The sequence below is a fragment of the Nannospalax galili genome, unplaced genomic scaffold (genome assembly GCF_000622305.1).
Source record: "Nannospalax galili isolate Female #2095 unplaced genomic scaffold, S.galili_v1.0 scaffold925, whole genome shotgun sequence".
In the NCBI taxonomy this organism is placed as follows: Eukaryota; Metazoa; Chordata; class Mammalia; order Rodentia; family Spalacidae; genus Nannospalax; species Nannospalax galili.
In genome coordinates, this window is record NW_008353878.1 from 334,488 (window position 1) to 361,490 (window position 27,003).

Here is a 27,003-nt window from a genome sequence, read left to right on the forward strand (position 1 = left end):
AGCAGGAAGAACTTTTAACCACAAAGAACAGAACCCAGGTTCTCTGGAAGAACAGTAAGTGCTGTTATTTGGGTGACTGAGCCATCTCTCCAGCCTCCTGACATATTTTTTAAATAGACTTATAAATTACAGCTAAAGATACTACTTTTTCCTATATATTTTAAAATATGCTGATTTTTCAGCTTTAAATCAATTAGTTGATTACTTGTTCACCTGAGAAATTCCTGAATAAAATTCTAGTAGGAATAAATGAATGATGGATATGAAGAAAAATATGAAAAGCAATAATCAAAGAAAAATTACATAAGGAAATTAACACCTACTTAGCACATAATTATGAATATTTACATAACTGCAATCGAGACAAGGCTTCATTACATGAAATTCGCTGTTAACCAGAACCAGGCTTGCCTTTGTCTCCCAGATACTGGAGTTACAGGTATGCACCACCATATTTAGCTCTAGATTTTCTTCATGTATTTCTCCCTGTTAAGTAGCTTCATAGTGCCAGAAAGTGCTGTGTGAGCTGAGAAAGGTATCAATGGTTTTACTCAGCCCTGGAACCTGCATGCTACAATACTGATGGGCATGCCAAGATGTGACCACAGGTACCATAGTGGCACGATGGTTATGACTACGAGGCCTGCTGCACATGAGGGATTTCATGCCTGATACTGTAAACCTGGTCAAAAGCTCAAGACTGGGGAAGACCATAGGCCCTAGGGGGAGCCTACTATTTTGTTAAATGGTCAAGCTGTCAAACGTCCTTCTAAATATGTTAGAGATTTGTGTTGCTCTCAAGGATCAGAGACCATTGTGGAAGAGGGGACAAAAAAAATGCTAAGAGTCAGGTAAAAGCACTCCCAGCACTCACATGATGGTTAACCATCCATAACTCCAGTTCCAATGGATTTGACCCCCTCTTCAGGCATTGCAGGACATGAGTGCACTTACACACATGCAGGCAATACACTCATATACATAAAACAAATTTTTTCTTTAAAAAAAGAATGTTAAGAGCTGGCAGATGAGAGCAGAGAAATGCTGGCTTCTGGACATGCCATAGACGTTACATACATCAATTCATAGTGACTATGGTGACCTGCACAAGATTTGAATAAAATCAACTCCGTCAACATTGCAGCATGTATTGGGAGATCCTGAGGCCCCATTCTTGGAGAGAAGCTGCGAGTTAATAACTGAGGCAGAGTCACTCACTTTAGGGAACATGGCCGCTGGTAGGTTGCCCACACCTCCCAGGGGCAGCTTCACACCCATGGACATATAGGCTGCACTGAATTCAAGGGGTTTATTAATAAGAAAAAAAAAACATGAAATTGGGAAGGAGACAGGCTGGGGTGCACTAAGGAGTTGGAAAGGGGTAATGGTGAATGCATATGATTGAAAAACATTATAAATGAAACATGAAATTTTCAAAGAACATGCATATTTTTAAAACAATTTTTACTAAATTTAGCATGGAAGCTACTTTTCGCACATTACTTTTAACATGAGACAGTTTCAAGTATTCCAAGCAAGCATAGAATTCACCATGCAGTCAAGGATTGCCCTGCAATTCCAGATGCTCCTCCTCCTGCACTTCAAACTGTGAGACTACAAGTATGCATCACCATGCCCAGTTTATGTAGTACTGGAAGTTGAACCCAGTGTTTGTGCATGCTTGACAAGTACTCTACCACTGAGCCTCATATGAAAAAAATCATTAAACTTAAAAATTATTAAAGTGGGGCTGGGAATGTAACTCAGCTTGCCTAATATGCACAAGGTACTGGGTTCAATCTCAAAAACTGCAAAAAAAACAAAAAACAAAAAAACAAACCAAAAGTGAAGTTTATCACTGAGCTTTGGCGTTCAAGAGTACAAAAAATTCTCGGGGGAAAAAAGGTGGAGAACTGCTGGTTTAAAACTTCTTGCATGTTGTAATTTTACAGACGTCATCATTATGTTCCACACTATGTGGTGAGCTCTACCAGCTTCGACAGCTCCCATGTCACTTATGAGTGGATTCCAAGTGCCATACAAATGCCTGCAGCGTAGGTACAAATATTCAAGAACTGAACCCTTCCTAGAGATTCTCCTCAAAGTCAAAATGGCTTGGTGAAAGCATTCTCTTCACTTTGAAACTACAAGTGGCCAATTGTGTTACTATTTCTGCTACCCTGTGGTTATAGTGCCTATGTGATAAGCTTTGACTCAAGGGACTTACCACCACGCCATTTTCTTCTATCTCATTGGTATTTACAATGACCTTATTCTACTCTTCGAAAAGCCTAGCAATTCAACAACTATGGTACAATTTATGCATCCAGACAGAATGGTCCCCTCCAAAGATGCCTACATCTTTTCAAATATTTTTTATGTGTATGCCATGTATTACCTGCATGTAGGTAAGTGCACCTGTGTCGTGCACTGCCCTCAAAGAACAGAAGAGGCTGTTGGATCCCCTGGGACTTGACAGTTGTTAGCTGCCACGTAGGTCCTGGGGTTTACCCGGGTCTTCTGCAAGAACAGTGTTCTTAACCACCTAGCCATCTCTCCAGCCCCAGATGCCTACATCTTAATCCTTGCAATACCAGAAGACGTCAGGTCAGGTTATGGCAGAGAATGACAGTCACAGATGACAGATTATTCAGCTGTCTTTCAAAGATGAAGGACATCTTGCATTACTTGGGTAGGCAAAAGTAACCACAAGCATGCTCGAGGGCACAGAAGGGGAGGTCAGAGATGGTAACAGAGGATCAGGGCTCTCTTCTCTGGCTTTAAATGTGGGGGAGGTGACCAGGAACTACGAAGAGGAGGAGGTCTCTAGAAGATTGCAAAACAAAGGACATAATCCTGCTGATACCTTGATCTGTACCACACTTCAATCTGCTTATAGTTGAACCCTTGCTTAGTTTGAGTAGGGCTGTTGAGTGAAAGGTCTAAGGCTGGAAGAATGAAGAGGAAAACAGGTTATGAAGTCTACCAATGCTCTTGCTTGCCTGTTTTCAGAGCATGGCTGATGAGACTATGGAGAAAGCCAAGTTTGACTACAATTCCATCTGACTAAAGCAGTCTAATCTTGGGTAACTTTTCTAAGCTCTAAGTCCTATTTTCAGAAGGGTTGATAAAAGTTTATATGAATGCACAATACGAGGCTCAGCATTCAACAAGCTCACAGCAGCTTTCTATTACAAGTTTAGGTGGAATACCCGGTGGATAGAGATGGTGTGCTGCATTTACTTTAATAGAGGCACATCTGAAAATGGTCTAATTTTTAAGTGTTAAGCCATTTTAAAGAGACACTGAAAGATGAAGTTCATTTATATCATTATTTTGCATGAGGCTAGTTGTGGATGGAACTTAAGAAGCCAGGAATAGCTTTGGATCTATTTAATAAAAACCTTCTGTCATTTAAAAAAAAAATCTAAAATTTTGTGTGCACTGCCTGCATATATGTACATGCACCCATGTGTACAAAAGTCCACAGAGGCCAGAAGAGGCTGTTGGATCCCCTGGAGATGTTACACACAACTGTCACTATGTGGGTGCTGGGAATCAAACCTGGGTCCTCTGGAAGAGCACTCAGTGCTCTTAACCACTGAGCCATCTCACCAGCCCTGTTTTCCCTTTCAAGTCAGTATGACTCTCTCTTCTCCACTGTTAAAGGACCTGGTTCTTGCTGGGGCTGATAGTGCATTCATGTAATTCCAGTACTCAGAGACAACCAGGAATTCAAGGCCATTTTTGGATACATACTCAGTTCCAGGCCAACCTGGGCTACACGAACTCATATCAAAAAACCAAACAAAAAAACTGATTCTTGGGGCTGGAGATGGCTTAACTGGTTAAGATCACAGCCTGCTCTTGCAGAGGACCCCGGTTCGATTCCCAGTACCCACAAAGTGGCTAACAACGATTCACAACTCCAGTTCGAGGGGATCTGACACCTTCATCTGACCTCCATGGGCACTGCACGACATGGGTGCACTTACACACATGCAGGCAACACACTCGTGCACATTAAAAAAAAAAACAAAAAACCACCTGTCTCTTGCCTTAGGACCCGACTCAGTGACAGACTCTGGATTCCATCCTCAGGGAGGGATGTGGGGGAGAAGGGAGAAAGAAAAGGAAGAATGAGGGCAAGAATGAGAGTAAACAAAAGGGAAAAGACACCTGGCTCTACCAGCCCTGTAAGCCCAGGAAATAGTCATCACTAACAGCAGAGTACTTAAGTTTTGCCTATTTGGAAGTGCTTTCAAGAAACTTGAGAGCAAGGACCTCGGTATGCCTAAGACACTCACTATAAGCTAGGAAGTCTTAAAAACTGACATAAGGGCTTTTTCCACTCAAGAACTCACTGCTTTTTACTTGTATCTTAGAAAACAAATCAGTGCCAGCTAAATCCACAAGTCACATCAAAGAGTAGGTTTACTGACATATTGGGAAAAATGAATTCTTCACAATCATGTAAAAGACAGTCAAGATTAGTTTTGTGTGAGGACTTTCTTTTCTTTAATAAGTTAATTTTCAAAATAAAAGTAGACCAAAGTTAAAAAATACTTTATTTAAATGAAAACCCTCCATTTTAGAACTTTCATGATGATGATAAATTTCTGGGAATAAAGATGGGGGGGCTGTGGTAACCCTTGAAGCAATTAAGACAAAATGCTTGATTCTGTTATTCTCTCCAGGGAAATTAATAAAGTTGATTCACTTTCAAAACCTGACACTCATCCTTAGACTTTTTAAGAATGATTTTCTTAATGTTGTGGAACTACTTACATCTTTCTTCATCGGTACAGGTAGGACAAAACACCAATCACTCGTTTGGTCTTGAGTGTTATCATCATCTGGCAGCTACTGCTTTAGGTTATAGACATCAGTACAGTATATATTTTAGGGTGTCAGTAAATTTAAATTTGGATTAACAACAGTTCCATGTGTTTTCTATTTCAGGTGAAACTGGCATATTCATTTTACAGTTGCCCTACAATTTTACAAAACACATTTCACTGAAAACATTCTGAAGTTTTACAATGATTGTGAGTCAGTATAACAAAATCTGATGGTAAATAAGTTTTCAGAAACAAAACAGCAATTAAGTGTGTTAACTGCAAAAACGCCTGCTGGCAGTTCCAAGTACCAGCCTCTTTAGAAGTGATTCATCGCAACCAATAATCTACAAGTTGAAAACAACTGTTCCCCCCCCCGCCCCCGTAATGTGTACATATTCTTGGCTGAGTGAAAGAATAATGTCTCAAGGAAAAGCTTTAAAGAAGAAATTCTTTTACTACTGAATTTCAAATCACACACACAAAGTAGATGAGAAATTCTTTTATCGTATTTAGAATCAAAATATCCCTTAAAATATTTACATTTTACAGTAAAAAGGATAGCAAAACACAAGATCATGTACAAGCTTAAGTATTCAAGTTTCTGAAGAGCCAAAAAGGAAAAGGAAAGTGATGGCTACCACAAAATGCCTTCAAAGAGCGTAGATTAAAGTAGTAAGCGTACTCCCTGGGCTTCGAAGGCTTGGTCAAAAACTGCCCAACTAAATGATCAGCATATTCTGATTATGAAGCTGCTTGCCTTTTTTGTTGCTCCAAGATTTTCTTTAAAAACAGTGCATTGAAAACAAATGTACAGAGCACACATTACTCTCAAATTAGTCATTGTATAAAGGACATTCACTAGAGGCAGTAAATATATCCCATAGTCAACCATATTTACCGATTAAGGAAGAAAACTAAAAATTTGAAGCCTTTATTGCATATTAATAAAACAAATCTTTGAATATACAGCATTGTAAAACTTTTTAAAAATATTAAATTCCTATACTAGGGACAGTGGTATGAAGAAGGGCTGATGAGCACTGGTGTAGGGCACGCTGCACCAACGCAGAATTTATTGTTCTGCAGACCACCAACAGTAAAAATTTAAAAGATGGCACAATCCTACCAGGCAACCGTATAAAGACACAACATGTAACAGTTATTCAATGCAGTGCTGAAGAGCCTGTTGATTTTCACCTTTTGCTTTTCGCTCTGTCACTGTGGTCCCTGTCTTTGTGGTACCTATCCCTGTCCTTTTCCCCTTCCCGGTGTTTACTCTTCTCTCGTTCTTTCTCCTTTTCGTGGTCTTCACTTTTAGGTCTGTCTGGTTTCTTGTCTGCATTCCTGTTATCTCTGTTTGCTTTCCCATCTGCTGCTCGATCACCATGTGATAACCGTGCCCTCTCTTTATCTTTGTGTCCTTCCTCCTTGCTTTTTCTGTCTCTGTCCTTGTCCTGGCTTCGGTCTCGGTGTCTGTGCCTTTCAGATTCTTGTTCCCATTCCTTTTCATGCCATTCCCTTTTCAGGTGGTGTGAATCACTGTAAAATCGCTGACGGTCCCCTTTTCCCCTATTAAATGGCCTATCCAGTTGCTGTTGGTCTTGCCTACCCCAAGGGTCACTGTGGCGCCTTTCTGGTCTCCGAATGTCTTTAACCTGAAAAAAATTTTGTGGGCCCATATATCTTGATGCTTGTGAAAGAGGGCCCATCATACGCTGTGGCTGGCCTGGGAGATGAACAGGTGGCCAGGGAACCATGGGACTTTGAGCAAAGCCAAAGCCTGGAGGGGGAAGTAATGGAGGTGGCAAATGTGGTGGAAATCCAAACATGCCTTGAGGGGAAAAATTAGGAGGTCCTGGAAATGGGAATCCAGGAGGGCTAGACTTGAGGTGCTGAAGGTTGGGTTGCTGTGGCCTCATGGGTGAGAAGTTTGCACATGCTCTGGGGCTGGTGCTCCTGGGAGTAAAGCCGATGGTTTTAGAAGGAAATTCTGACTGGCATGTATTACCAACTTCAAAATGCGCTGCTGCTGCAGCTGGTCCTCTTCTAAATGGGTGAATGGCTTCAATACTTTGTGTCAAAATCTCCTCCTGTAAAGGGTTTGCTTGATCTGCCTGGGAAGAATTTACGTTTTCTACTGATGACGAGTCCTGTGCAATGTTTGAATCATCACTCTGCTCAACACATAAGTTCTTCTCTACAGAACACAACTTTTCTTCTACAATGCTTTGTTCTGCTAAGAGCTCCTTGCTGTGTGATGGCCCAGACAGAGTATGCTTTTCCCCATTTCGGCAGCTATCTCCATCTCTACCTTCCGAAGCAGTTATCTGCTGGTTCCGCCCTGCTGCTTGCCTAGGATCCCTTTTCAGGTTGATAAATTGTGGGGACCTCGTGTTAGCAACAAGATTTTCACTACAACCCGTATTGCCATCTATGTGTCCTTTTCCTGTGTTAGACCTGCATGGAGAATTACTGGAAGGCTGATTATCTTGCAGAGTGTTCTCTTGTTCTTGGAGCAGCTGTCTTTTTAATGTTCTCTCTTTATTCTCCACAGTTTCCTCTGGCTTTGATGGAATTGATAAATTTGTTAAGAACGCTTCTGTAGAAACATCTGGTGGTTTCCCTCTCAGACTAAGATTTGTTAAAGTCCCTGGAGAAACTGAAGAGGATCGCACTAATGAAGTTTCTTCTACTCCTGAATTCCCTGTGGTTTCTGAAAGACTATCTATTTTAACTTTTATCTCCTTGGATTCGCCTTCAGTTACTTCCACTTTATCTATTTTCTCTGCTTTTAGGTTGGTCTGATCATTTATAAATGGAATTTCTTTAAGAGTGTTTTGCTCTACCACTGGCTGAGCCTGCTCATATACTTGACCAGTGGTGCCCAAAAGGCTTTGAAGTATATCATCCACAGGAAGTGGTTTGTTTGCTAATTCCAGAGTGGAAGGTTGATTTTCCCAGCCAATCAGTACCCCAGGCAGGAATCTTAAAGGCTTTGGTGGTTCCTGTTTGGTAACTTCCATCAAGGGTTCAACTGCTGTGGGAAGGTCTTCCTGAAGAGGCTGCTGAGGCTTGTTCCTCTGCTTGTGCAGTACAGTTGTAAAGGAATTAAAAAAGTCATTTTCTTCCTCAGGTGCTTCCTCTGCAGCAGATTCCGTTTTGCTTTTTTTGTCAGGTGGCAGGGCTATGGGCACGCTCTCAGGAGCCTCAGCTGTATGACTGGGACCAGCACTAGCACTGTGCTGCCGCTTCAGCTTTTGGCGAATAATTAAGCCCAACAACAGATTAGGCCTGTGCAGTTCAAGTCCTGTATAAAATAAACATCAACAGTCACTTCAATCATTACAGAAAGATATCCCTTTACAGTAGTTAACGATATTAAATGGGTACTGGCTAGCCCTCACACCATCTTGAGAGGTCTGGATCCTGACACAGAAAGCAGTCATTCTTTTCACTCTGGACCACCCTTCCCACTTCATTTCAGTGATACTCTATTATTAAAGCTTATACGTACCAGGTCCATCAAAAGGCACAAGAGGATGTGGGATTTTATCTGAAGCACCCAAAGGAATAAGGTACATGTCTTTAACCTGCTTCATGTTGTTAGCTGCTACTCCATAGCGCTTTCTGCTACTGAAGTACGCAAACAGCAAAGTGTAAGAAATCTGATCTTCTTCAGTTACTGGTGTAAAGCGAACCACACAGATTTCCTATTCAAGAGAATCACAAACAACTGTTTAAAATAATCTAAACTTAGCTTGATTTTTAATACTCAATTAGTAACAATCTGTTGAATTTTATGATGGTTTTGAAACAACAGTTTGCCAACTTAAATAGAAAAGAGAATACAAGCTGGGCGTGGTACCGCATACCTTTGATCCCAGAATTTGGGAGGTAGAGGCAGGTAGATCTCTGTGAGTTCCAGTCCAGCCTGGTCTACGCTGGTGAGTCCAGGCCAGCTGAAGCTATAGAAAAAGACAAAATCAAAAAACAAAAAATAACAAAAAACAAACCGTAAAAGGAAACAACAACTAAGAAAAGACCTTTCCTGATTATCAAGAGTTTTGTATTATTTGAAGGCTTTCCATAAGAAATTGAATACTGTCGGGGCTGGAGAGATGGCTCAGCGGCTAACACCACTGACTGCTCTTGCAGAGGACTCGGGTTTGATTCCCAGCACCCACATGGCGGCTACGAACCATCCTTAACTCCAGTTCCAGGGAAATCCAAAGCCCTCTTCTGACCTCCGCAGCACTGCACAACACGGGTGCACTCACATACACGCAGGCAATTCACTCATACACATAAAATAAAAATAATAATAAAAAATAAATAGAGTACTGCCAGGGATAGTGGCACACATCTATCTGTAAACCCAGCTTCTTGCGAGACTGAGCTAGAAGAATCACAAATTCAAGGACTGCTGGGTACACAATGAGTTCAAAGCCAGCCTGGGCAATTTAGCAGACCTATCTCAACATAAAAATAAAAGGATTGTGGGAAGACCTCAGCAGTAATACCCTTGTCCAACATGGATAAGGTACAGAGAGGCAGGGGAAAAAGAAAGAAAAAAGGATCCAAGGTATCAATGAATTTGTTCAAGGTAACACAAACTTTCAGTGGCAACGATAATATAGAAACCCAAATCTTTTGATATCTGTAGTATATCATGAGAGCCATACGTCTGGGCACACTGAAACAACAGTATCCAACAACTACCCCACTGTGAAGTAGAACAAAAGAAACACCTTGACCATGGCTACTAATTAGCTTCCTGTTTCTAGTCTCTCCTTCTGCTACTGACAGACCTTAATTTTTGGTTCACACATGGCACCATTAGAGATTACATCCTAGCTTCCCTTGCAGTACAAATGGCTGTTTAAGTTCTTACTACTGGAAGTTAAAGTAAATTAAGTAATGACTACAATTTTTGGGTCTTGTCCTTAAAACTAATTTGACAAGCAGTCCTCATTTATTCCCATTTGCTGCTGATAAGTGAGCTTTAAACATTTCTACCTGATGATGGCAATATTTTTGGAAATAACATGACAAGAAAAAAGCCCGCTTCCCAAATGATCCTATAAAACCAGAGCCCCTGACAATCCCTAACAACCAGCCTATCTAACAGAGAAAAACAAACTTCTGTATTGTTTAAGCCAGTTGGATTTAAAGTTTAGAGCTCAGCTGTGCCCTAACTAAAAAAAATGCCTATAATTAAAGCAAAGCTGAATTCTACCATTAATCTCAATACTCACTCTAAAACACTTCTTCCAGAGTGTTGATAAAGGAAGTATACCAGAAGGCAGAAAATAAAAGGGAATGCTGTACTGTTCTGGGCAAATGGCTTTACTGAAGTTTCTGTGAATGTGTGTGCACAAAGGTATGTATACCTCTCCACAGGTGTCTGTTCACATGTGGAAGTCACAGGATAACCTCAGTGTTGTTTCTCAGAAGCTGTCCATTTTGTTTTAAGAAAAAGTCTCTCTGGTGCACTCACATACATGAAAGCACAACAGTCATACACATAAAATAAAAATAAATTAGAAAAAAGAAGAAAAGGAACAAGTGTCTCTCTCTGGAACCTCAAGGGCTCACTGATCAAGCTTGGTTGGCTGGCCAGCAGGCAGAGGTCCACCTATGGTTGACTCTTCAGTGTTGGGATTATAAGTGTACCACTTTATCTTGAATTTCTGTGTGGATGCTAGGGATTAAATTCAGATCCTCATGCTTATGTGACAAGCACTCTACTGACTGAGCCATCACCTTCCCCATCCCCTTAGCCTAGTTTTATGAGATTATATACATTTTGAACTTGTACTGACTTCCCCCAAGAGACATTGGATCATTGTATAAGATTCTGAATAGTTTGATTTTGTAAGCATTTGCACATTGGCATTGTGGAAAGTTTACTCACCTTGGTTCCTGATGCTTTTAGTTTTTCCACATAATCCCAAACTGTCTGCGGTGATATCCTGCCACCTACTTGAATACTATCTGGTAGATCCTACAGTAAAAAAATAAAAGTGATCACCAGATTAAAGAACATATTTTTGCAAAATGAAAATTAACACTGTAACAATGCAAAGTATTTCTTTAACAGCACAAGCATATAGCTACATTAACTTTGTGTGTGTGTATATCAATATATATCAATCAATCAACTTTATTCAGTATATTCCTTTTTGCTTATGAAGATCAAGGAAAATCAAAGTATAATTAATTCATACTAAATTCAATTTAAAAGTTTAATTCATTAGTTGCTTTCCATATTTTATTTGAGAGTTTAGCCTCAAACTAACTAGAAAACAGAGGTAGAGTTCTGGAAAGTAATCACATAGACACTGTGGCTCTGAGAGGAAAATAATAGTGTTATTCAAAATTAAAAGGGCTTTGGAGTTCAGGATGTAATTATACATTTTAAAAAAGAAATAGATTCAACATGATCTAAAGAAAGACTACAAATTCTAAAAAGATTTCTCTTTAGAATTTGTAGTCTTTCTTTAGCTCACCATTATTGGCCCATTTACTTTTTCTCTAGCAAAATTCACAACTCTAAAATATTATTAGCCAAGTAATATAAGTAACAAACTGTTTATTCAGTAAAACCACAACTGCTAAACAAACTGATAACATGAAGAAGCAATTCACAGGGTGTGGAAGCAGCTCAGCAGTAGAATGCTTGCCCAGCATGCACATAGGCATTAAACAACTTTTGTCTTTTTGATCAGAAGACTTAAGAATAAATGAAAAGGTCAGTGCTACAAACCAACAAAAATACAGCCTCAATATATACACACAGTACATGTGTATTGGCTTTATTTCCTTTGCAACATGTAAATATACATTTCCTTTGAAAAAGTTCTGTAAATGTCACGCTTTGTCATTCATCACAGTATTATCCACCATTTGTTTTCTATTTTTTAACAGTTTCTTCCTATTCCTTCAGATATAAAATCAACCAAGGATATCGCTTTAGTGACTATGGTGGGTAGTCTCATGAGACTGTCTATTAAGCTTTAACTCCCAGCCTACACAATGACAGAAACAGGCAGCTAAAAATTACAGTCCTAAAACATTAGCAATGGAGGAATTAGATTTGTTTATCAATGACAAACCTCTCTGGTGGGCTAACCTTGCCATAATATGTCAATCTTTTATGTGAATCTGTATTCAGAAACAAACTTGGATATCCACACAAAGATACTATAGTTTTTAATTCTTTGACTTTGTATAGTACATATTGGAAAAAGAAGATACCTGAATTTAAAACTTTCAGAGTGCAGTTTTCTACAATTCTATAAATCCATCTGTGAATTCCTAACTCCATTAACGGAACTGTTTAAGGATCACTGCTAATATATTTTTCAAAATTATTAATTGTATGCCTCCTTGCCTTCTGCTTTCAAAAATACATGCAAAAATCTAAGCAAAGGAAGGCAGAAGAGTCCATGTTACCTCTGTCAAGTATTCAGGGGAGCCAGACACAGGGTAGGCTTTGGTAACAAATTTTGCCACAGAAGGCATATTGATAAAACCTTTCCAGATGAAGTTCAATCGAGCCAGGAAAGTAGACTCAACTTCAACAGTTCCAGGCATCTCTGGACTAGAAAAAGATATTAACAAGTTAGCAACCAGGCCAGCCAGATGGTCCAGTGGGTAAAAATTCTTGCCACTAAGTCAGATGACCTGAGTTCAACACAAATGGTAGAAAAGAGAACCAACTCCAATAACTTGTCCTCTGATTTTCTCACTTAACACCCATACACATGCATACACACACACACACACACACACAAATTAATGTAGTAAAAGATTCATGAATAAAACCATTTTCTACTTAGTCATCAGAAACTTCCATTTTATCATGTCAAGAAGGCTATCAATAAAAGTAAGTATCAAGTTGGGTGTGGTGACACACACCTTCAATCCCAGCACTTGGGAGGCAGAGGCAAGTGGATCTCTGAGTTCAAGTAGAGCTTGATCTACATAAGAGGGTTTCAGATCAGCCAGGGCTACACAGTGATACTTTGTCTCAAATATAAATACATATATACATATATAATTTATACTATATATAAAATAATATAGGTTCAGTAAAAATAAAAGCCATCATTAAAGAGTTAGTTCACATTTCCAACTTATAAAATTAAATTTACAGTCATGCTCCATAAAGTCATTCCTCTGGCTAGCATTAAATGGACTAAAGTTCAAAGAAGTGCAAGCATTTTTTAACAGACTATCACCTGCTTCATGGGATCAGCATAACTAAAGACGTTTAAAATCACTTCATCGTCTCAGATCTCTGACTAAAAACCAGTTAAAATAAATTAATTTTCGAGGCTGGAGAGATGGCTCAGCAGTTAAGAACACTGGTTGTACTTGCAGAAGACCCAGGTTCAAATCCCAGCACCACATGGCAGCTAACAACTGTCCAAAACTCCCCTTCCAGGGGATCCCCCAGCCTCTTCTGTCTTCTGCGGGCACTGCACAATACGGGTGCACTTACACTCAGGCAATACAGGCATACACAAAAAGTAAAAATAATAAATAAAATATTTAAAAAGAATAAACTTTGAGTCCTGTTCATTTATCCCAATTAGCTTAGAGTATACATAGTTGCTTTCTCAAAAATTCCTAAATGTTACTTTTCTATTTCTGCAGATTTTTAAGCACAATTAATTAAAAATCTATGATTATTAACATAAAATTATGACCAGGAGAAAATTACCGTGGAGCAGGAGAGAGTGTTGATTTGGGAGACTCTTGTTTCTCATCTTCAAAGAACTCAGAAGCCAGGATATTTGTAGTTGAAGACAGTGCATCTGCTATGCGTTCAGCTTCATTGTCTGAATGCCTACGGGTTACTCCTACAACAACTTTCACTTTTTTTGGAGACAGATCATCTACAGGTGGTGCCATTCGACCTAAAGTGGGAAGAAACCAAAATACATAGCTTTTTCCTGAAATTTTAAAAATTTGATTCATTTTTACTTCTAAAGTGATTTAATCTCTCTGGATCAATTATTGAGTACACACCATCTCCTGTGGTAATATATACTGATATATCCTTTCTCAGAGTGAGTTGCATTATGCCTGCATAAGAACCAACAAAGAATGTATCACTGCTCTCAGCTGCCAACCCTCTTCCACAAGGACCTAAGCTAATGGAGATACAACTCATTCATGGCAATGTTATGGGAGGGTTCTACCTTGATACTTCTGGTCCTTTTATAAATATTAAAATATTAAATAAATATATTAACATATTAAATAACAACACAAATATGAAAAATCATTTACTCATGATTTAATCATGACTTGACTAATCTCTTGTTAATGTGAAAATCAGGAAAAGAATGTTAACAGACAAAAATGAAAATGTATAAGAACTACTTAAATTTTTTGACTCCCTGGTGATTTTTATCTAAAATACTGAGAACTTAAAGAATTCAGTAAAATAAATGTTTGTTTGCTTATTTATTTATATTTTATGTGTCTGCTTTTCGCCTGCAAGTATGTAGGTGCACTACGTGTACATAATGCCCATGGAGGCCAGAAGAAAGCATCACATCCAGTAGAACTGGAGTTACGGACAGTTGTTAGCTGCCGTGTGTGCTAGAAACCAAACCCAGGTCTTCTACAAGAGCAGCCAGTGCTCTTAACTGCTGGGCCTTGTCTTCACCTTAGTAAAACAAATCTGTATCCTACTTGGCGCTGTACACAGTAGAAGTTCCTAACTGTAAGTGCACAGTGTAATGTTAGTTACTAAACATGAAAAATATTAGGTAAGGTTTAGAAAAAGACATCCCAAAGGAAAAATAACATTCCAAGAACAGGTCAGGTCTAATGGGATTTAATGTTCCTGTGTGCTACTATTAAATTTATATACCTAGGTTCATATGGGACAAGTGTGTCTGCATGTTTTTCCATATGCAAACTGGACCTAATTCTATAAAATCAAAGTGGGTAGATGCTATACGATCAAAACTAGGAAAACAAAGCCTACCTAAATTACTAGTACTGATATATCTCCTAAACAATGAATACAACATTGTAGCAAGCAAAATTTCCAACCTATACAGATTTTGCAGTTAAGATCAAAAAGATGTTGTCTGTGTTGATTAGTGGTATCTTTAGACATGGAGTCAACCTCTTCTTTTTGTTTTTCAGATCCTTCTGGCTTCTCCAATGATTTACCGGCTGAAGGTTCCTAACATTAAGTGAGAATGAAAATCAGTTTTAGCCAATAAAATCTGGCATCAATTTAAAAAAAGTTATTTCATATTCCTATTTTCTAAAATGAAACTACCACATTCATAGTTGTTTGTACTCTTTATTTAAAAAAAAAAAAACCTAGCTTTTGTACTTAGAACAAAAACTTAAAACTCATTCATCAAAACTTTTAGTAAGTCTTCAAATTATTTTTTCACTGGTATATGAAAATAAGAAAACTTGCAATAGATGTCTCTATCTCGATTTTCTATTGTACAAGAGAAAATAAATCATAATTTAAAGAAAAAAAATTACAGCAGCCCTTAAATAGTACACTGTTTACAAAGCACCCAAGGAATTACTATACCAATAACTCTCAGAATTCTACACTGTAACAAGTTTTCAGCAGGGGCCTATAATGCAGAAAATCTGGACACTGGGAAATAATCACATTATAAAATTGACACTAACTTGGCACAGTATGCCTTAACACAAATGACAGATTGCATGGATTCCAGTGCAGGGGGAGGGGGCTATGGGAGGTGTCAATGGGGACGGGGTATAAAGATAATTAAGATGTTCTGTATGAAATACACAAAAATTCAAAAAAAAATTAGAGAACACAAACGGTGTATTAGATCATCAAGGATATCATAAAAGTCTGTGGTGAAACATGGCTTAAAGAACAGATTCTCTCCCTCCTCCCTGGCCCCCTCTGGAACTTGCTATGTAGACCATGCTGGCCTCGAACTCAGAAAGATCCGCATGCCTCTGCCTCCCAAGTGCTGGGATTAAAGGCATGCACCACCACATAAGCTATTTTAAAATATGTGTTAAAAATAATCTTTCTACATTAAGACCAATAAGCGAATAAAGCTTTCCTAAATCTTCACATTTTGGGCTAATACAACACGTCTGCTGTCCTTACCTGAGTTTCCATGGCTGCTTCCTGTTCTTTCATTGGGGCGTCACTCTCAATTTCAATTTCACCTTTGTGAGTTATTTTTGTGATTGGTCGTCTTTCTACTTCCCTTTGCTCTTTCTCAATCATCTCTATGGTCTAACAGGAAACATTTTAAGGGAAATACTCAATTTAATGTATGTTCTTTCAAATATGCACTTTAATTAAAGAGAATTTACTGAAAAATAAGAATCACCATCGAAATTTTTAGCTAGTCTCCCGTAAAACACATATAGATTATTTTAAGTGCTAAGAAGTCTTAAGCACTAGGCTTCATGCCTCATCCAGGACAGGCTCACATGTGATAGATAAAGTAGCCTATGGATGAATCCGGTTGATCCGGAGAAAGCACCAGGACACAGATAAAACTCCATTGGAATAGAGTTTATTAGCAAAGGAACACATGGGACAGATTCCTTTCCTGGCAGGGAGAGTGTCTGCCCGGGTCGTGAGCTGGGGTCTTTTAAAGGGGGAGGTTTCTGGGGGGGTGCAGAAGGCAGGAAGATAGATAGATAGATAGATAGATAGATAGATAGATAGATAGATAGATAGATAGATATAGATTTTTTTCCTGGGTTGTGAGCTGGGGTCTTTTAAAGGGGGAGGCTTCTGGGAGGATGCAGAAGGTGGGAAGATATATTTTTTTTTAAAGTTGGGGGGGGGCGGCAGGAGAGCAGGACTGTTAAAACCTGCCCTCTTTAGAGATCAAAGGGGAAGCCTGCTGTGTTGGCCAAACAGTGGAGAAAAGTCTGCTTCTCTTGACTTCAAAGACCAGGGTGCTTATCAGCTTGGTTCCCTTTTCTCAGGGGCTTGTGAAGTGCATGAGGCCCTGTTAGAGACAAGGACGGGGCTAGCTGAACCTTAACAACATGAACATTCTAAAAGGAGTCAGCTGAAATGCAGTACAATTTGCAAAACAGGGAAACACTGTGTTTGTACTTGAAATCTGCTTGCAATTTTGGGACTGCAACAGGGAACCAAAAACTATCTTAACTCTTAGATTCCTAATTTGATGGTCTAGGATCCCCCACAATACCAATTATAAAATAACCTAGCAGCTACCTACTAGTCTCCTGAGCCTACTTAGTAACACTGTTAACTCCCAGCTGAAAAAACACTTAGCAATAACACATATAAACTTATCAAGTACAGCAAGAAGTAATGAAAAGTAGCTGCAGGCAGTATGGAGTAAGAAAGGTAAAGGTCTGTTCATTCACCTCACCTTTGTTAACCATAAATCTTGTATTAAAAAAGAGAGCAAGATGGCTCACTGGATAAAGGCTCTTGCCACACAAATCAGCTCCCTCTCTACAATCCATGTAAAGGTGGAAGGAGAGAACTACTAAGGTGGTTTGAATGAGAAATGTTGTCCATAAGCTCAAGTATTAGTGGCCCTGTTTGAGGAAGGTCACGGAACCTTTAGGAGGTGTAACCTTGATGGAGGAAGCATTCCTCCATCTGAGAGTGGGCTCAGAATTCACAGCCTTGCCCTACTTCCTTTCTCCTCTCTCTGCTTCCTGTTTGCTCTTTGAAATGTGAGCTCTCAGCTTTCTGCTCCAGCTGCCTCCTGTCATGCTTCCCCCACCATTATGAAGTCTCCCTCTGGAACTGTTAGCCCAAATCATTTCTCTTCTATAAGTTGCCTTGGTCATGGTGTTTTATCACAGCAACAGAAAAGTAACTAATACAAACTGCTCACAAAATTGTCTACTGACCTCCAAACTGGTGTCATGGCATGCACACCCCACATATATACACCCCCCCCCATTTAAATACCATGTAGATGGTTGAAGAAAAGAACAAGGTGGTTTCAAAGGCAAATGATACTGACCACTGGCAGTCAATTTTAAAACATAAGCAAGGCACGTGTATATTTGGGGCATGTAGAAAAAAGATGATGATGTTGATAATATTTTCAAGATAAATAGAAGAAATTATGTAAGCCAAAAGTGAAGTAATGTTTGAATAAGTATGATACATCAAACTGATACCTCGTGACCTGATCAGGTAAGAGCTGGCACAGATCTACACAGAGGTTTAGTGCCTAAGATACAAGCAGATATTGTGGACAAACAAATCAGGTGAATCATGCAGGGTTAATATGAACTGTAAGTAACAATTATTTCCTAAAATAGCTAATATTAGGTATATGGCTACAACTGGCAATAATAGTTCAAGGTCACATATCCCCTCAATCTTGCTAGGCACTGTGATGTTGCCTGTAAATCCAATACTCAGAGAGTACTGAGGGAAGAGGACAAAAGTTCAAAACCAACCTAGGCTAAATCGTGAAATGTTTTCTCAAAGAAAATTTCAGTTAATCTTTAAAAGTACTGAAGTTCAAATCCCCAACTGAAAAATGTTGGTACCTGTGACTTTCAGAAATTTTTGTTTAAAAAATATGATATGGTGCACATATTTTATAACACTCCAGTTAGATCTGAAAAAGTACTAGACAAATATAAAACATTTACACATGGCAAGTTAGGTTATATCTTATCAATAAATCAGCACTGGAAAAAGCTTTACTTTCTTCAGCAATTTTGCCACTGAAACTTTAAATAATAAAAGACTCTACTAAATGTGTATAAAGTTTCATTTAGACATAAATCATCTGGTTGTCAATGTTCACAATGCTTTCAAACTGGTTATGGTAAGTATGGATGAGTTTAAGATCTTTCAATTTTTGATTCACAAAGTAACAAATCACGAAATAATTCTAAAATCTGGTAACTAGAAAAAATGAAAAATCTGTAGAGATGAGGAAAACAAAAAACTGAAGGATTTATGAAACAGGAAGCTAGGCATGGTGGCATGTGACAGTAGTGTCAATGACTTAGGAGCCTGAGGTAGGAAGATGACTTGACCCGAGGAGTGTAGGATACCCTGGGCAACTGGGCAATTCAACCCCACTGAGAAGGAGAGGAAGGAGAAGGTGAGGAGGAGAGTCTGCTTTCCTTGTGTTCTGCATTCATTCATCAACTTTGCACACTTTGTTTCCTATGGTTGGAAACTAAAGGTTTTGACAGCCAAGCCAAACACATATTTACAAGACATGCTTACGTGTCTGTTTTCCCTCCGTCGCCATGCAGCTAGCTCTTTAGAAGCTAGTTCTTCAGGACTCATTCTTATAAGATGATCAGGGGTTACTTCTCCTTTCAGTACTTTTTTAAATAATATCTACAGGATTTTAAAATGAGAAGAAACGGAGACACAAACATTTAGAGGCAAAAGAGAAGTTGCTGTATGTGAACTTTTAATAAAAAGGCCATAACTGTGAAGCCAAGTTTGCAAGTATTTAATTATACATATGTTCCCTCTTAGTCCATGACAGACTGTACAATGTAGCTTTTTCTTTAGCAGCTGTTAGTACACTCGAGAATACCTCAAATCAGATACAGATGCCCCTAAGTATCTATAAGGAGCTTGGTTCTAGAAACTTGCCTAAATACCAGACCTTCAGCTGTTTAAATCCCAAATAAGAATGATATACTATTTGCATATAACTAATACACATGATCCAATACACAGCTGTCTACTGCAAACACTGTCAATACTAGACCATACCAACAATGATAGACTCATAAGATTTTAATGTTTTTTAATAGAGAAGATGGTTTGGCTGCTTTCATTTATGCAAATATACTTTGATGTTTGCAAAACAGCAAAACTACCTAATGATGAACTATTCAGAATATATAAGCATTGTTCAATTTGGGTAACCTCTTCAGAGGATGGTGTGGTAAGAATAGGAGGTAGGAATTGGCTAGGCAGTGTTACAGTAAAAAGACCCCAAAGAAAAGTAGCCAGTTTCTGGGCTAAAAGTCAAAATGTCCTTGGGCCTCTTAGCAACATACTCTGTTCCAAAGGCCAAAAATGTCTAAAGTATTTGGGAGCTTGTATCTAATCCTTAAAAGATTTTATGGTTACCTCTTCAGGGGGCGTAATGTTAGAGTAGCCAAAAGCCCCATAAAAATAAATAAGTCAAAGAAGAAGAAAGAGTACATGAAGTTATCAGAAAAAAGTGATGGGGAGATATGGGAGGAGTTGGAGGGGAGGGAGTGGGCATGGATTTGATTAAAACCCCTTATATGCATGTATGAAATTCTCAGTCAATTATTTATTTAAAAAAAGATTACATGTTCTGGATTTGGAAGTACAGTTCAGTTGGTAAAGTATATGCCCAGCATGCATGAAGTCCTGGGTTTCATCCTCAGCACCACATAAACTGAGCAAGATGTGCATGCCTATAATCCCAGCACTCAAGAGTTGCAGGTAGGCAAATTTAAAGTTTAAGGTCATCCACAGCTATACAAGACCCTGTTTCCCTTCCTGCCTCTGTAAAATATTCAATGCTATGAGTAAAGGAAGCAGGTCGGTGGTGATTGAGAACATACTGTGTGATCTGAGGCCCTTTCAATTCCCAGCAACACATACACACACACACACACACACACACACACACACACACTTAAAAAAAAAGGAAAAGTTAGCATTCATAAGGCCTGTGATATGGCTCAGTGGGTAAAGGCACCTGCTGTCAAGCCTGACTACCTGAGTTCAATTCCCTGGACCCACATGGTGGAAGGAGAGAACTAACTCCCTAAAGTTGTACCCTGACCTTTACACAAGAGCATAGCATGTGGGTACCTACACACGTACATGCATATACATAAGTACACAAACAAAATTAAGCAAATTAAAAAAAATTTGCAAACAAAAAAAATACTTACATTATTCTTAGGATCTTTCAGATTGAACATCAAGCTTCTATATTTATTCTTATATTTAGCATCTGTGTCCCGAAAAAAGGAGAAAAGCTCTTTTTCAATTTTTGTGGCAACCTTTGCTGCCTTTTCCTCTGGTACCTTCAAATTTGAGTCTGTAAGTCTTAAGATTAGAACAATTCAATTATTTTTCAAACATACGAAGCACATGCCATTCACCTTCTGCAATAACACGGTATGTTACCTTTTCATGAGGATGTCTTTAAGAGAGTGCCGGACGCTCTGTCGGATCTGACCCGCAGAGGGCTTAGAGGTGGCGGCAGCAGGGTGCGCATTAGGTCCTCCCTTCTCAGCTCTCTTTTTTTTGGTCTCTTGTTTCTCATGAGTTCCTAATTTGAATAAATATCAAAACTCTTTAAACTGTTTCTAAAAAGACAGCTGCTTTTAAGACATAATGCAAGTTTATAATCAGAACTAACTCAGTATTCATAAATAAGATCAGACTACAGTCCATACCAAAATAGTTCTGGTGTTAAAATCCTAATTAAAATCCCCAGTGAGGGGCTGGAGTGATGGCTCAGCGGTTAAGAGCACTGATTGCTCTTCCAGAGGACCCAGGTTCGATTCCCAGCACCCACATGGCAGCTACGAACTGCCTTTAACTCCAGTTCGAGGGGAATCTGAAGCCCTCTTCTGACCTCCGTGGCATTGCATGACATGGGTGCACTCACATACATGCATGCACTGCACTCATACACATAAAATAAAAACAATATATAAAATATATTTTGAAAACAAAAATCCCCAGTGAACAAAAAGTAGTACTAAAATCGTAAACTATATAGACACTTCACAATTTCAATAAAAGTTTTTCAGACCTAGTTACTTTTCATACGTACATTATTTAAAAAGCTACCTAAAAAAATCTGACCTGAATTTACTTGGTAAGCCAATAATCTGATGACCTTACCAATGTCACAGAACTGTTCAATTTTTTTTGCTTGTGTTTGGAATTACTTAAATGTTAATCCTTTCCACTGGTTTTTCTTTCTACCATTATTAATACTCACACATCTCCAAACTCTCAATGTCAAACAGTCCACTACTCTGATACAAGCTCATTTATTCTACAATCTTCTTATTCTAGTTCTTCTTGTTTCTGATTTCTTGGCATTGAAAAAAAAAAATCATTTGGTGGGCTGAAGAGACAGCTAAGCAGTTAAGAGAACTGGTTGCTCTTGAAAAGGACCTGGGTTCAATTCCCAGCACCCACATGGCAGTTACCAACCATCTGAAACTCCAGTTTCAACGGATCTGACACCCTCTTCTGGCCTCCGTGGGTACGGCATGCACATAATGTGTTTCATATACACAGGAAAAACATTCATATATGTGATAAAATAAATAAATCATTTGCAGGGGCTGGAGAGATAATTCAGAGGTTAAGAGCACACACTACTCTTCCAAAGTGCTTAAGCTCAGTTCTCAGCACCATGTTGGGCAGCTTATTATAAATCCAGCATCATGGGGATCTGAAGCCTCTAGCCCCCACAGACACCTGAGCTCACATGCGCATGACCTACCCCCATGATTAAAAAAAATATAAAAATAAATCTTTAAAAATTCATTTGATACACAAAAATCATAAAAACTGTCCTTATTAATAGAGTACCATGTAATGCTATAACACATGCATATACTATGAAACACATAAATCGGTTTAAACAAATTTATCTCATTTATCATTTCTTAAAACACATTTAAATAGGTAGGGCGTGGTGGCGCACGCCTTTAATCCCAGCACTCAGGAGGCAGAGACAGGTGGATCTCTGTGAGTTCAAGGCCAGCCTGGTCTACAAAGTGAGTTCCAGGACAGCTGGGGCTACAGGGAGACCCTGTCTCAAAAAGACCAAAAAAAAAAAAAAAAAAAAAAAAACAAAAAAAACCACAAATTTAAATCCCTTTTTCTAAATTTCTGAAGCATACATTATTATCTGTAGTAACCTTGCTGTATAATAATATACCAGAAGTTCTTGCTCATAACTTAGTACTCATTTTGTAAATTTTCCCTACCTGACTCCCTACCCTAAACAACCTCTGGTAACTACCAGCCTGTGTAACCACCTGTCTATTTCCAACTCTATGAAATCAAATTTTTAGACTGCATGTGTAGAACAGAATTCCATTGTGTATATACAACACTCATCAGGTGGTAGACACAGGCTAGATCACGTATCTTCAGTCCTTCTGTAAAAGCCTTCCTAAAGAGGTAAGTTGATCTCCCACTGTGGTTCTGAGTTGTACTTTACTAATGACTAGTGATAGCTTTTTTTCACATATCTACTACTCCAGCAATCCTTAAGTCTATTAGTTTTACTATCTTCATAGCTTCATTTACCAGCAAAAAACAAATGAGACAGTACACCATTACCAGTTTCTTGCATTCTAAGCACCTTTACTTTTTGTCTCCCTACAAGCTGGTAGCTTAACTTTTGGCCTTGACCCTACTAGCCCTGTTTTCCCAGGAACTCCGACATCCCATTTATGACATTATACTTTCTCCTCTTTTCTCAAAACACTTCCTTCTCATCTTCCATCTCATCTGATTTGAATGTTTCACATTTCATTGAGAAAACAGAATGTCAGCTAACTCTCTTCCCATCACCAGGTCAAGCCTACTTTAAGCGGTTTTTTCCTCTTAATGCTACAGTATTCTTTACTATAGATGCCTAATCTAAAAATTCAAAATCTGAAAATGCTTAGCATGAACATGACACTCAAAGTTTCAGATTTTTGGTCAGAGTAGTAAGACAAGAGAAAGAAATGAAAGGTAACTAAATAGGAAAGGGATGATCATGTCATCCCTGTGTAGATGACATGACCTTATATATAAGAGAACATAAGCACTACACACACATAGACAGACAGACACATACACACACACCCATCACCACCACCACCACCAAAACCAATAACAAACAAAAGAAAAACTCTCTTAGGATTAAATTCAGTAAGGTTGTGGGATATGAAAAGCAATATACAAAAAAAAAAAAAAAAACCCTCCTTGGTATTAAATTCAGAAAGGTTTGTGGATAAAAAAATCAATAATTAAAAAAAAAAAAAAACCCTCCTTGGTATTAAATTCAGAAAGGTTTGTGGATAAAAAAATCAATAATTAAAAAAAAAAAAAAACCCTCCTTGGTATTAAATTCAGAAAGGTTTGTGGATAAAAAAATCAATAATTAAAAAAAAAAAAAAACCCTCCTTGGTATTAAATTCAGAAAGGTTTGTGGATAAAAAAATCAATAATTAAAAAAAAAAAAAAACCCTCCTTGGTATTAAATTCAGAAAGGTTTGTGGATAAAAAAATCAATAATTAAAAAAAAAAAAAAACCCTCCTTGGTATTAAATTCAGAAAGGTTTGTGGATAAAAAAATCAATAATTAAAAAAAAAAAAAAAAAAAAACAACAGTATTTTCAATATATCAGTAATAAAATTCCTGAGAAATAAAGCAGGAAAAAACTTCATTATTAACAGCTAACTACAATAAAATACAACTAAATTTAAGGAAGTGATTGCCATATGCAAAATTTTAAACACCAATAAAAGAAATTAAACACATGCAGGGAAAAGTAACCCTTGTTTACAAATTGAAGAATTATTATTAAAATGTCTACCCTACCCAAAGCAATCTACAGACTCAATGTGATGCCTATCAAAATATCAATGACATTTTCTCACCACACACACACACACACACACACACACACACACACACACACACACAAAATTACAGTGGTGAACCATGAAAGATCCCCACATAGACAAAGTAATCCTGAAATAAAAGAAAAAAAACTTAAATCATTACAATACTTGACTCCAAAACATACTTCAGAGCTGTATTAGCCAAATAGTGCAGTGCAGGCGTAAAATCATATCCATCAAACAACACAGAGAACCGATAAATCAACAAATTTACAACCGATTTTCACCAAAGCGTCAACTTACATTGGAGAAAGTCTTTTCATGGACAAAGTAGAAAACAAACATACCTTATGTCCTTAAGTAAAATTCCTTAATCCTACATCTACCTCTGTCTACCACATTTCGGTTCCCTTAAACCAGCAAAAGTACTTGAAAGAGTTATTGTAATGAATCCCTTCACATTCTTCTATGAGCTACTACTCCGGTTTCTGTCCCAGCTGCTCTCTGAAAGGATTCTAGCCAAGGTCATCTGTGATAGTATGGATTCATTTGCTGACACCCAAGTAGCATTTGACACAGTCCAACATTTCCTTGCTCTGCTGACTTCGTCGGGCTTCTCAGCACCATAGTGCCACTTCTCCCCATCCTCACAGGCCACCACCACTCAAGCCATCTTTGCTGGATCCTTTTCTCTTCCTAACTTTTAAAAACTAATGTTGTTTTTTTTTTTTTTTTTTTTTTTTTTTTTTTTGAGACAGGGTCTCTCTGTAGCCCCAGCTGGCCTGGAACTCACTATGTAGACCAGGCTAGCCTTGAACTCACAGAGATCCTCCTGCCTCTGCCTCCCAAGTGCTGGGACTAAAGGTGTGTGCCACCACGTCCAGCTCAATAATGCTGTTTTAAGGGCCCCGTTTTTCTGCCTGTTTATTAAGGAACTCTCTACAGCTGTTTTCATTTGGATCTTTGATTTCAAATATCAAATTTCTACAACAGCCCCACAGTCTTCAACTCCACATTCATCAGCCAGAGATTTACTCAAGTATCTCTACCTGGATATCTAACAGGAATTTCAAAGTCCTAATGACCAAAACATAACTTCCCAATATTCCTTCTCAAACCCTTTTCTCTTTCTCATCCCATTAAGCAAAGCCAAAATTCCATCCAATCATCCTGCAACACTATTTTTTCCTTCATCTGCCTCTATCCAATCCACTATCAAGTTCTGCTAACTCTTCTAGAAAATCCATCTTAATCACTATTCACTGTTCTTTCACAGGATACTGCTACACACTCCTAACAAGTATTCTCTTTCTCTTATCCTCCTATAGTCCAAAACAAGGTGATCTATCACGCCCTTGTGCAAAATCCAAAGGTTTCTCAAATCTAATAAACTATGACATTGTATGTCATTTCCTCTGACCTCATCCTCCAGTACTGATCTATTTATTCCCTATGCTTATCTTACAGCACCATTTTAGTCCCCAAGCATTCCCCTCCAGTCACTCCACACTGATTTTCTTACTCTTCAAACAGCACACTTATTTCTACCTAAAATACTGTGTCTGTGCTACTTACCCATGTCTTCCTCAAGGAACTTTTAACGCCTCCAAATTTCACAAGTTGATCTCCTTCACTCCATAACAGTATCCCCGACTGTCTGCGACGGTGGCTCTTCACCTAATTCTACACTATTTCTTAGTTTCTAAAATAACTTGTTCCTTGTCAACAAATTGTCTGTCTTCTTCTATGAATATTTAAGTGCCAGGAAGGGAGTGTTAAAAATCTAACTTAACTAAATTCACTAATATTCCTTAGAATTTTTAGCAATCATTTTTAATAAAAAATATGACCAATAATTTAAACTATTTTAACTGCCACTGAATGTTCAATTTTTAAGTCTCCAAGATATGCTAACTTTATATGAAATAAAAGAAACACGGTACATAAACTGGTAATTTCACTACCTGGTTTTGATGCTTTTTCTCCTGTGCAAGTGACAGTTATAGGCTCTTTGGGTGTTTTTTCACTTTTTTCTTCTGAAGATCTCCGAGGTAAACCTGGTTGTCCCATCTTTCGAAGAGGAGCTAACTGCCACTTTTTGATTTCATTATCTCTACAATCAGATGAAGTTTTGCCCTCACTAGACTCCTGGAAAACAGAATTTCATTCATTAAAATGAAAACTACTAAATAAGACAAACCTCAATAATATGTAGAACTGGGCATGGGGATACACACCTTTAATCTCAGCACTTAGGTGGAAGAGGCAAGAGGATCTCTCTGAGATCAAGGCCAGCCTGGTCTACATAGCAAGTTCTAGGTCAGCTAGAGCTATAGGGAGACCTTGTCTCAAAAAGAAAATTACTACTACTACTAATAGGTCAAAAAAATTAAACTAACATTACAATCTATTAAAAAACTAAACATTATTATTATTATTATTATTATTATTATTATTATTATTATTACTACTACTTCATCTTTTTTTTCCAGCAGATCTCAACCTTTAGAATGCCATACACATCAGTCTGCTATGCTGTGGTTGTTCATTTCCCAT

At 38.2% G+C, this 27,003-nt stretch overlaps 1 protein-coding gene across 4 annotated transcripts in view; it reads right to left on the minus strand.

Moving 5' to 3' along the window:
* Positions 1–4,550: 4,550 nt before the first annotated feature.
* The window catches only part of Phf3 (PHD finger protein 3), a 104,193-nt gene continuing 81,740 nt past the window's right edge, over positions 4,551–27,003 (minus strand). For all 4 annotated transcript variants that reach the window (XM_017802686.2, XM_029554973.1, XM_017802685.2 and 1 more), the window contains 11 exons: positions 26,412–26,595; positions 20,986–21,130; positions 20,748–20,904; positions 19,078–19,194; positions 15,982–16,113; positions 14,916–15,051; positions 13,570–13,765; positions 12,297–12,444; positions 10,756–10,845; positions 8,356–8,551; positions 4,551–8,148 (listed from right to left, as the gene is read on the minus strand). In XM_017802686.2, the coding sequence (XP_017658175.1) occupies positions 6,035–8,148; positions 8,356–8,551; positions 10,756–10,845; positions 12,297–12,444; positions 13,570–13,765; positions 14,916–15,051; positions 15,982–16,113; positions 19,078–19,194; positions 20,748–20,904; positions 20,986–21,130; positions 26,412–26,595 (3,615 nt within the window). In that variant the 3' untranslated portion in view covers positions 4,551–6,034. The remainder of the gene's footprint in view (positions 8,149–8,355; positions 8,552–10,755; positions 10,846–12,296; positions 12,445–13,569; positions 13,766–14,915; positions 15,052–15,981; positions 16,114–19,077; positions 19,195–20,747; positions 20,905–20,985; positions 21,131–26,411; positions 26,596–27,003) is intronic.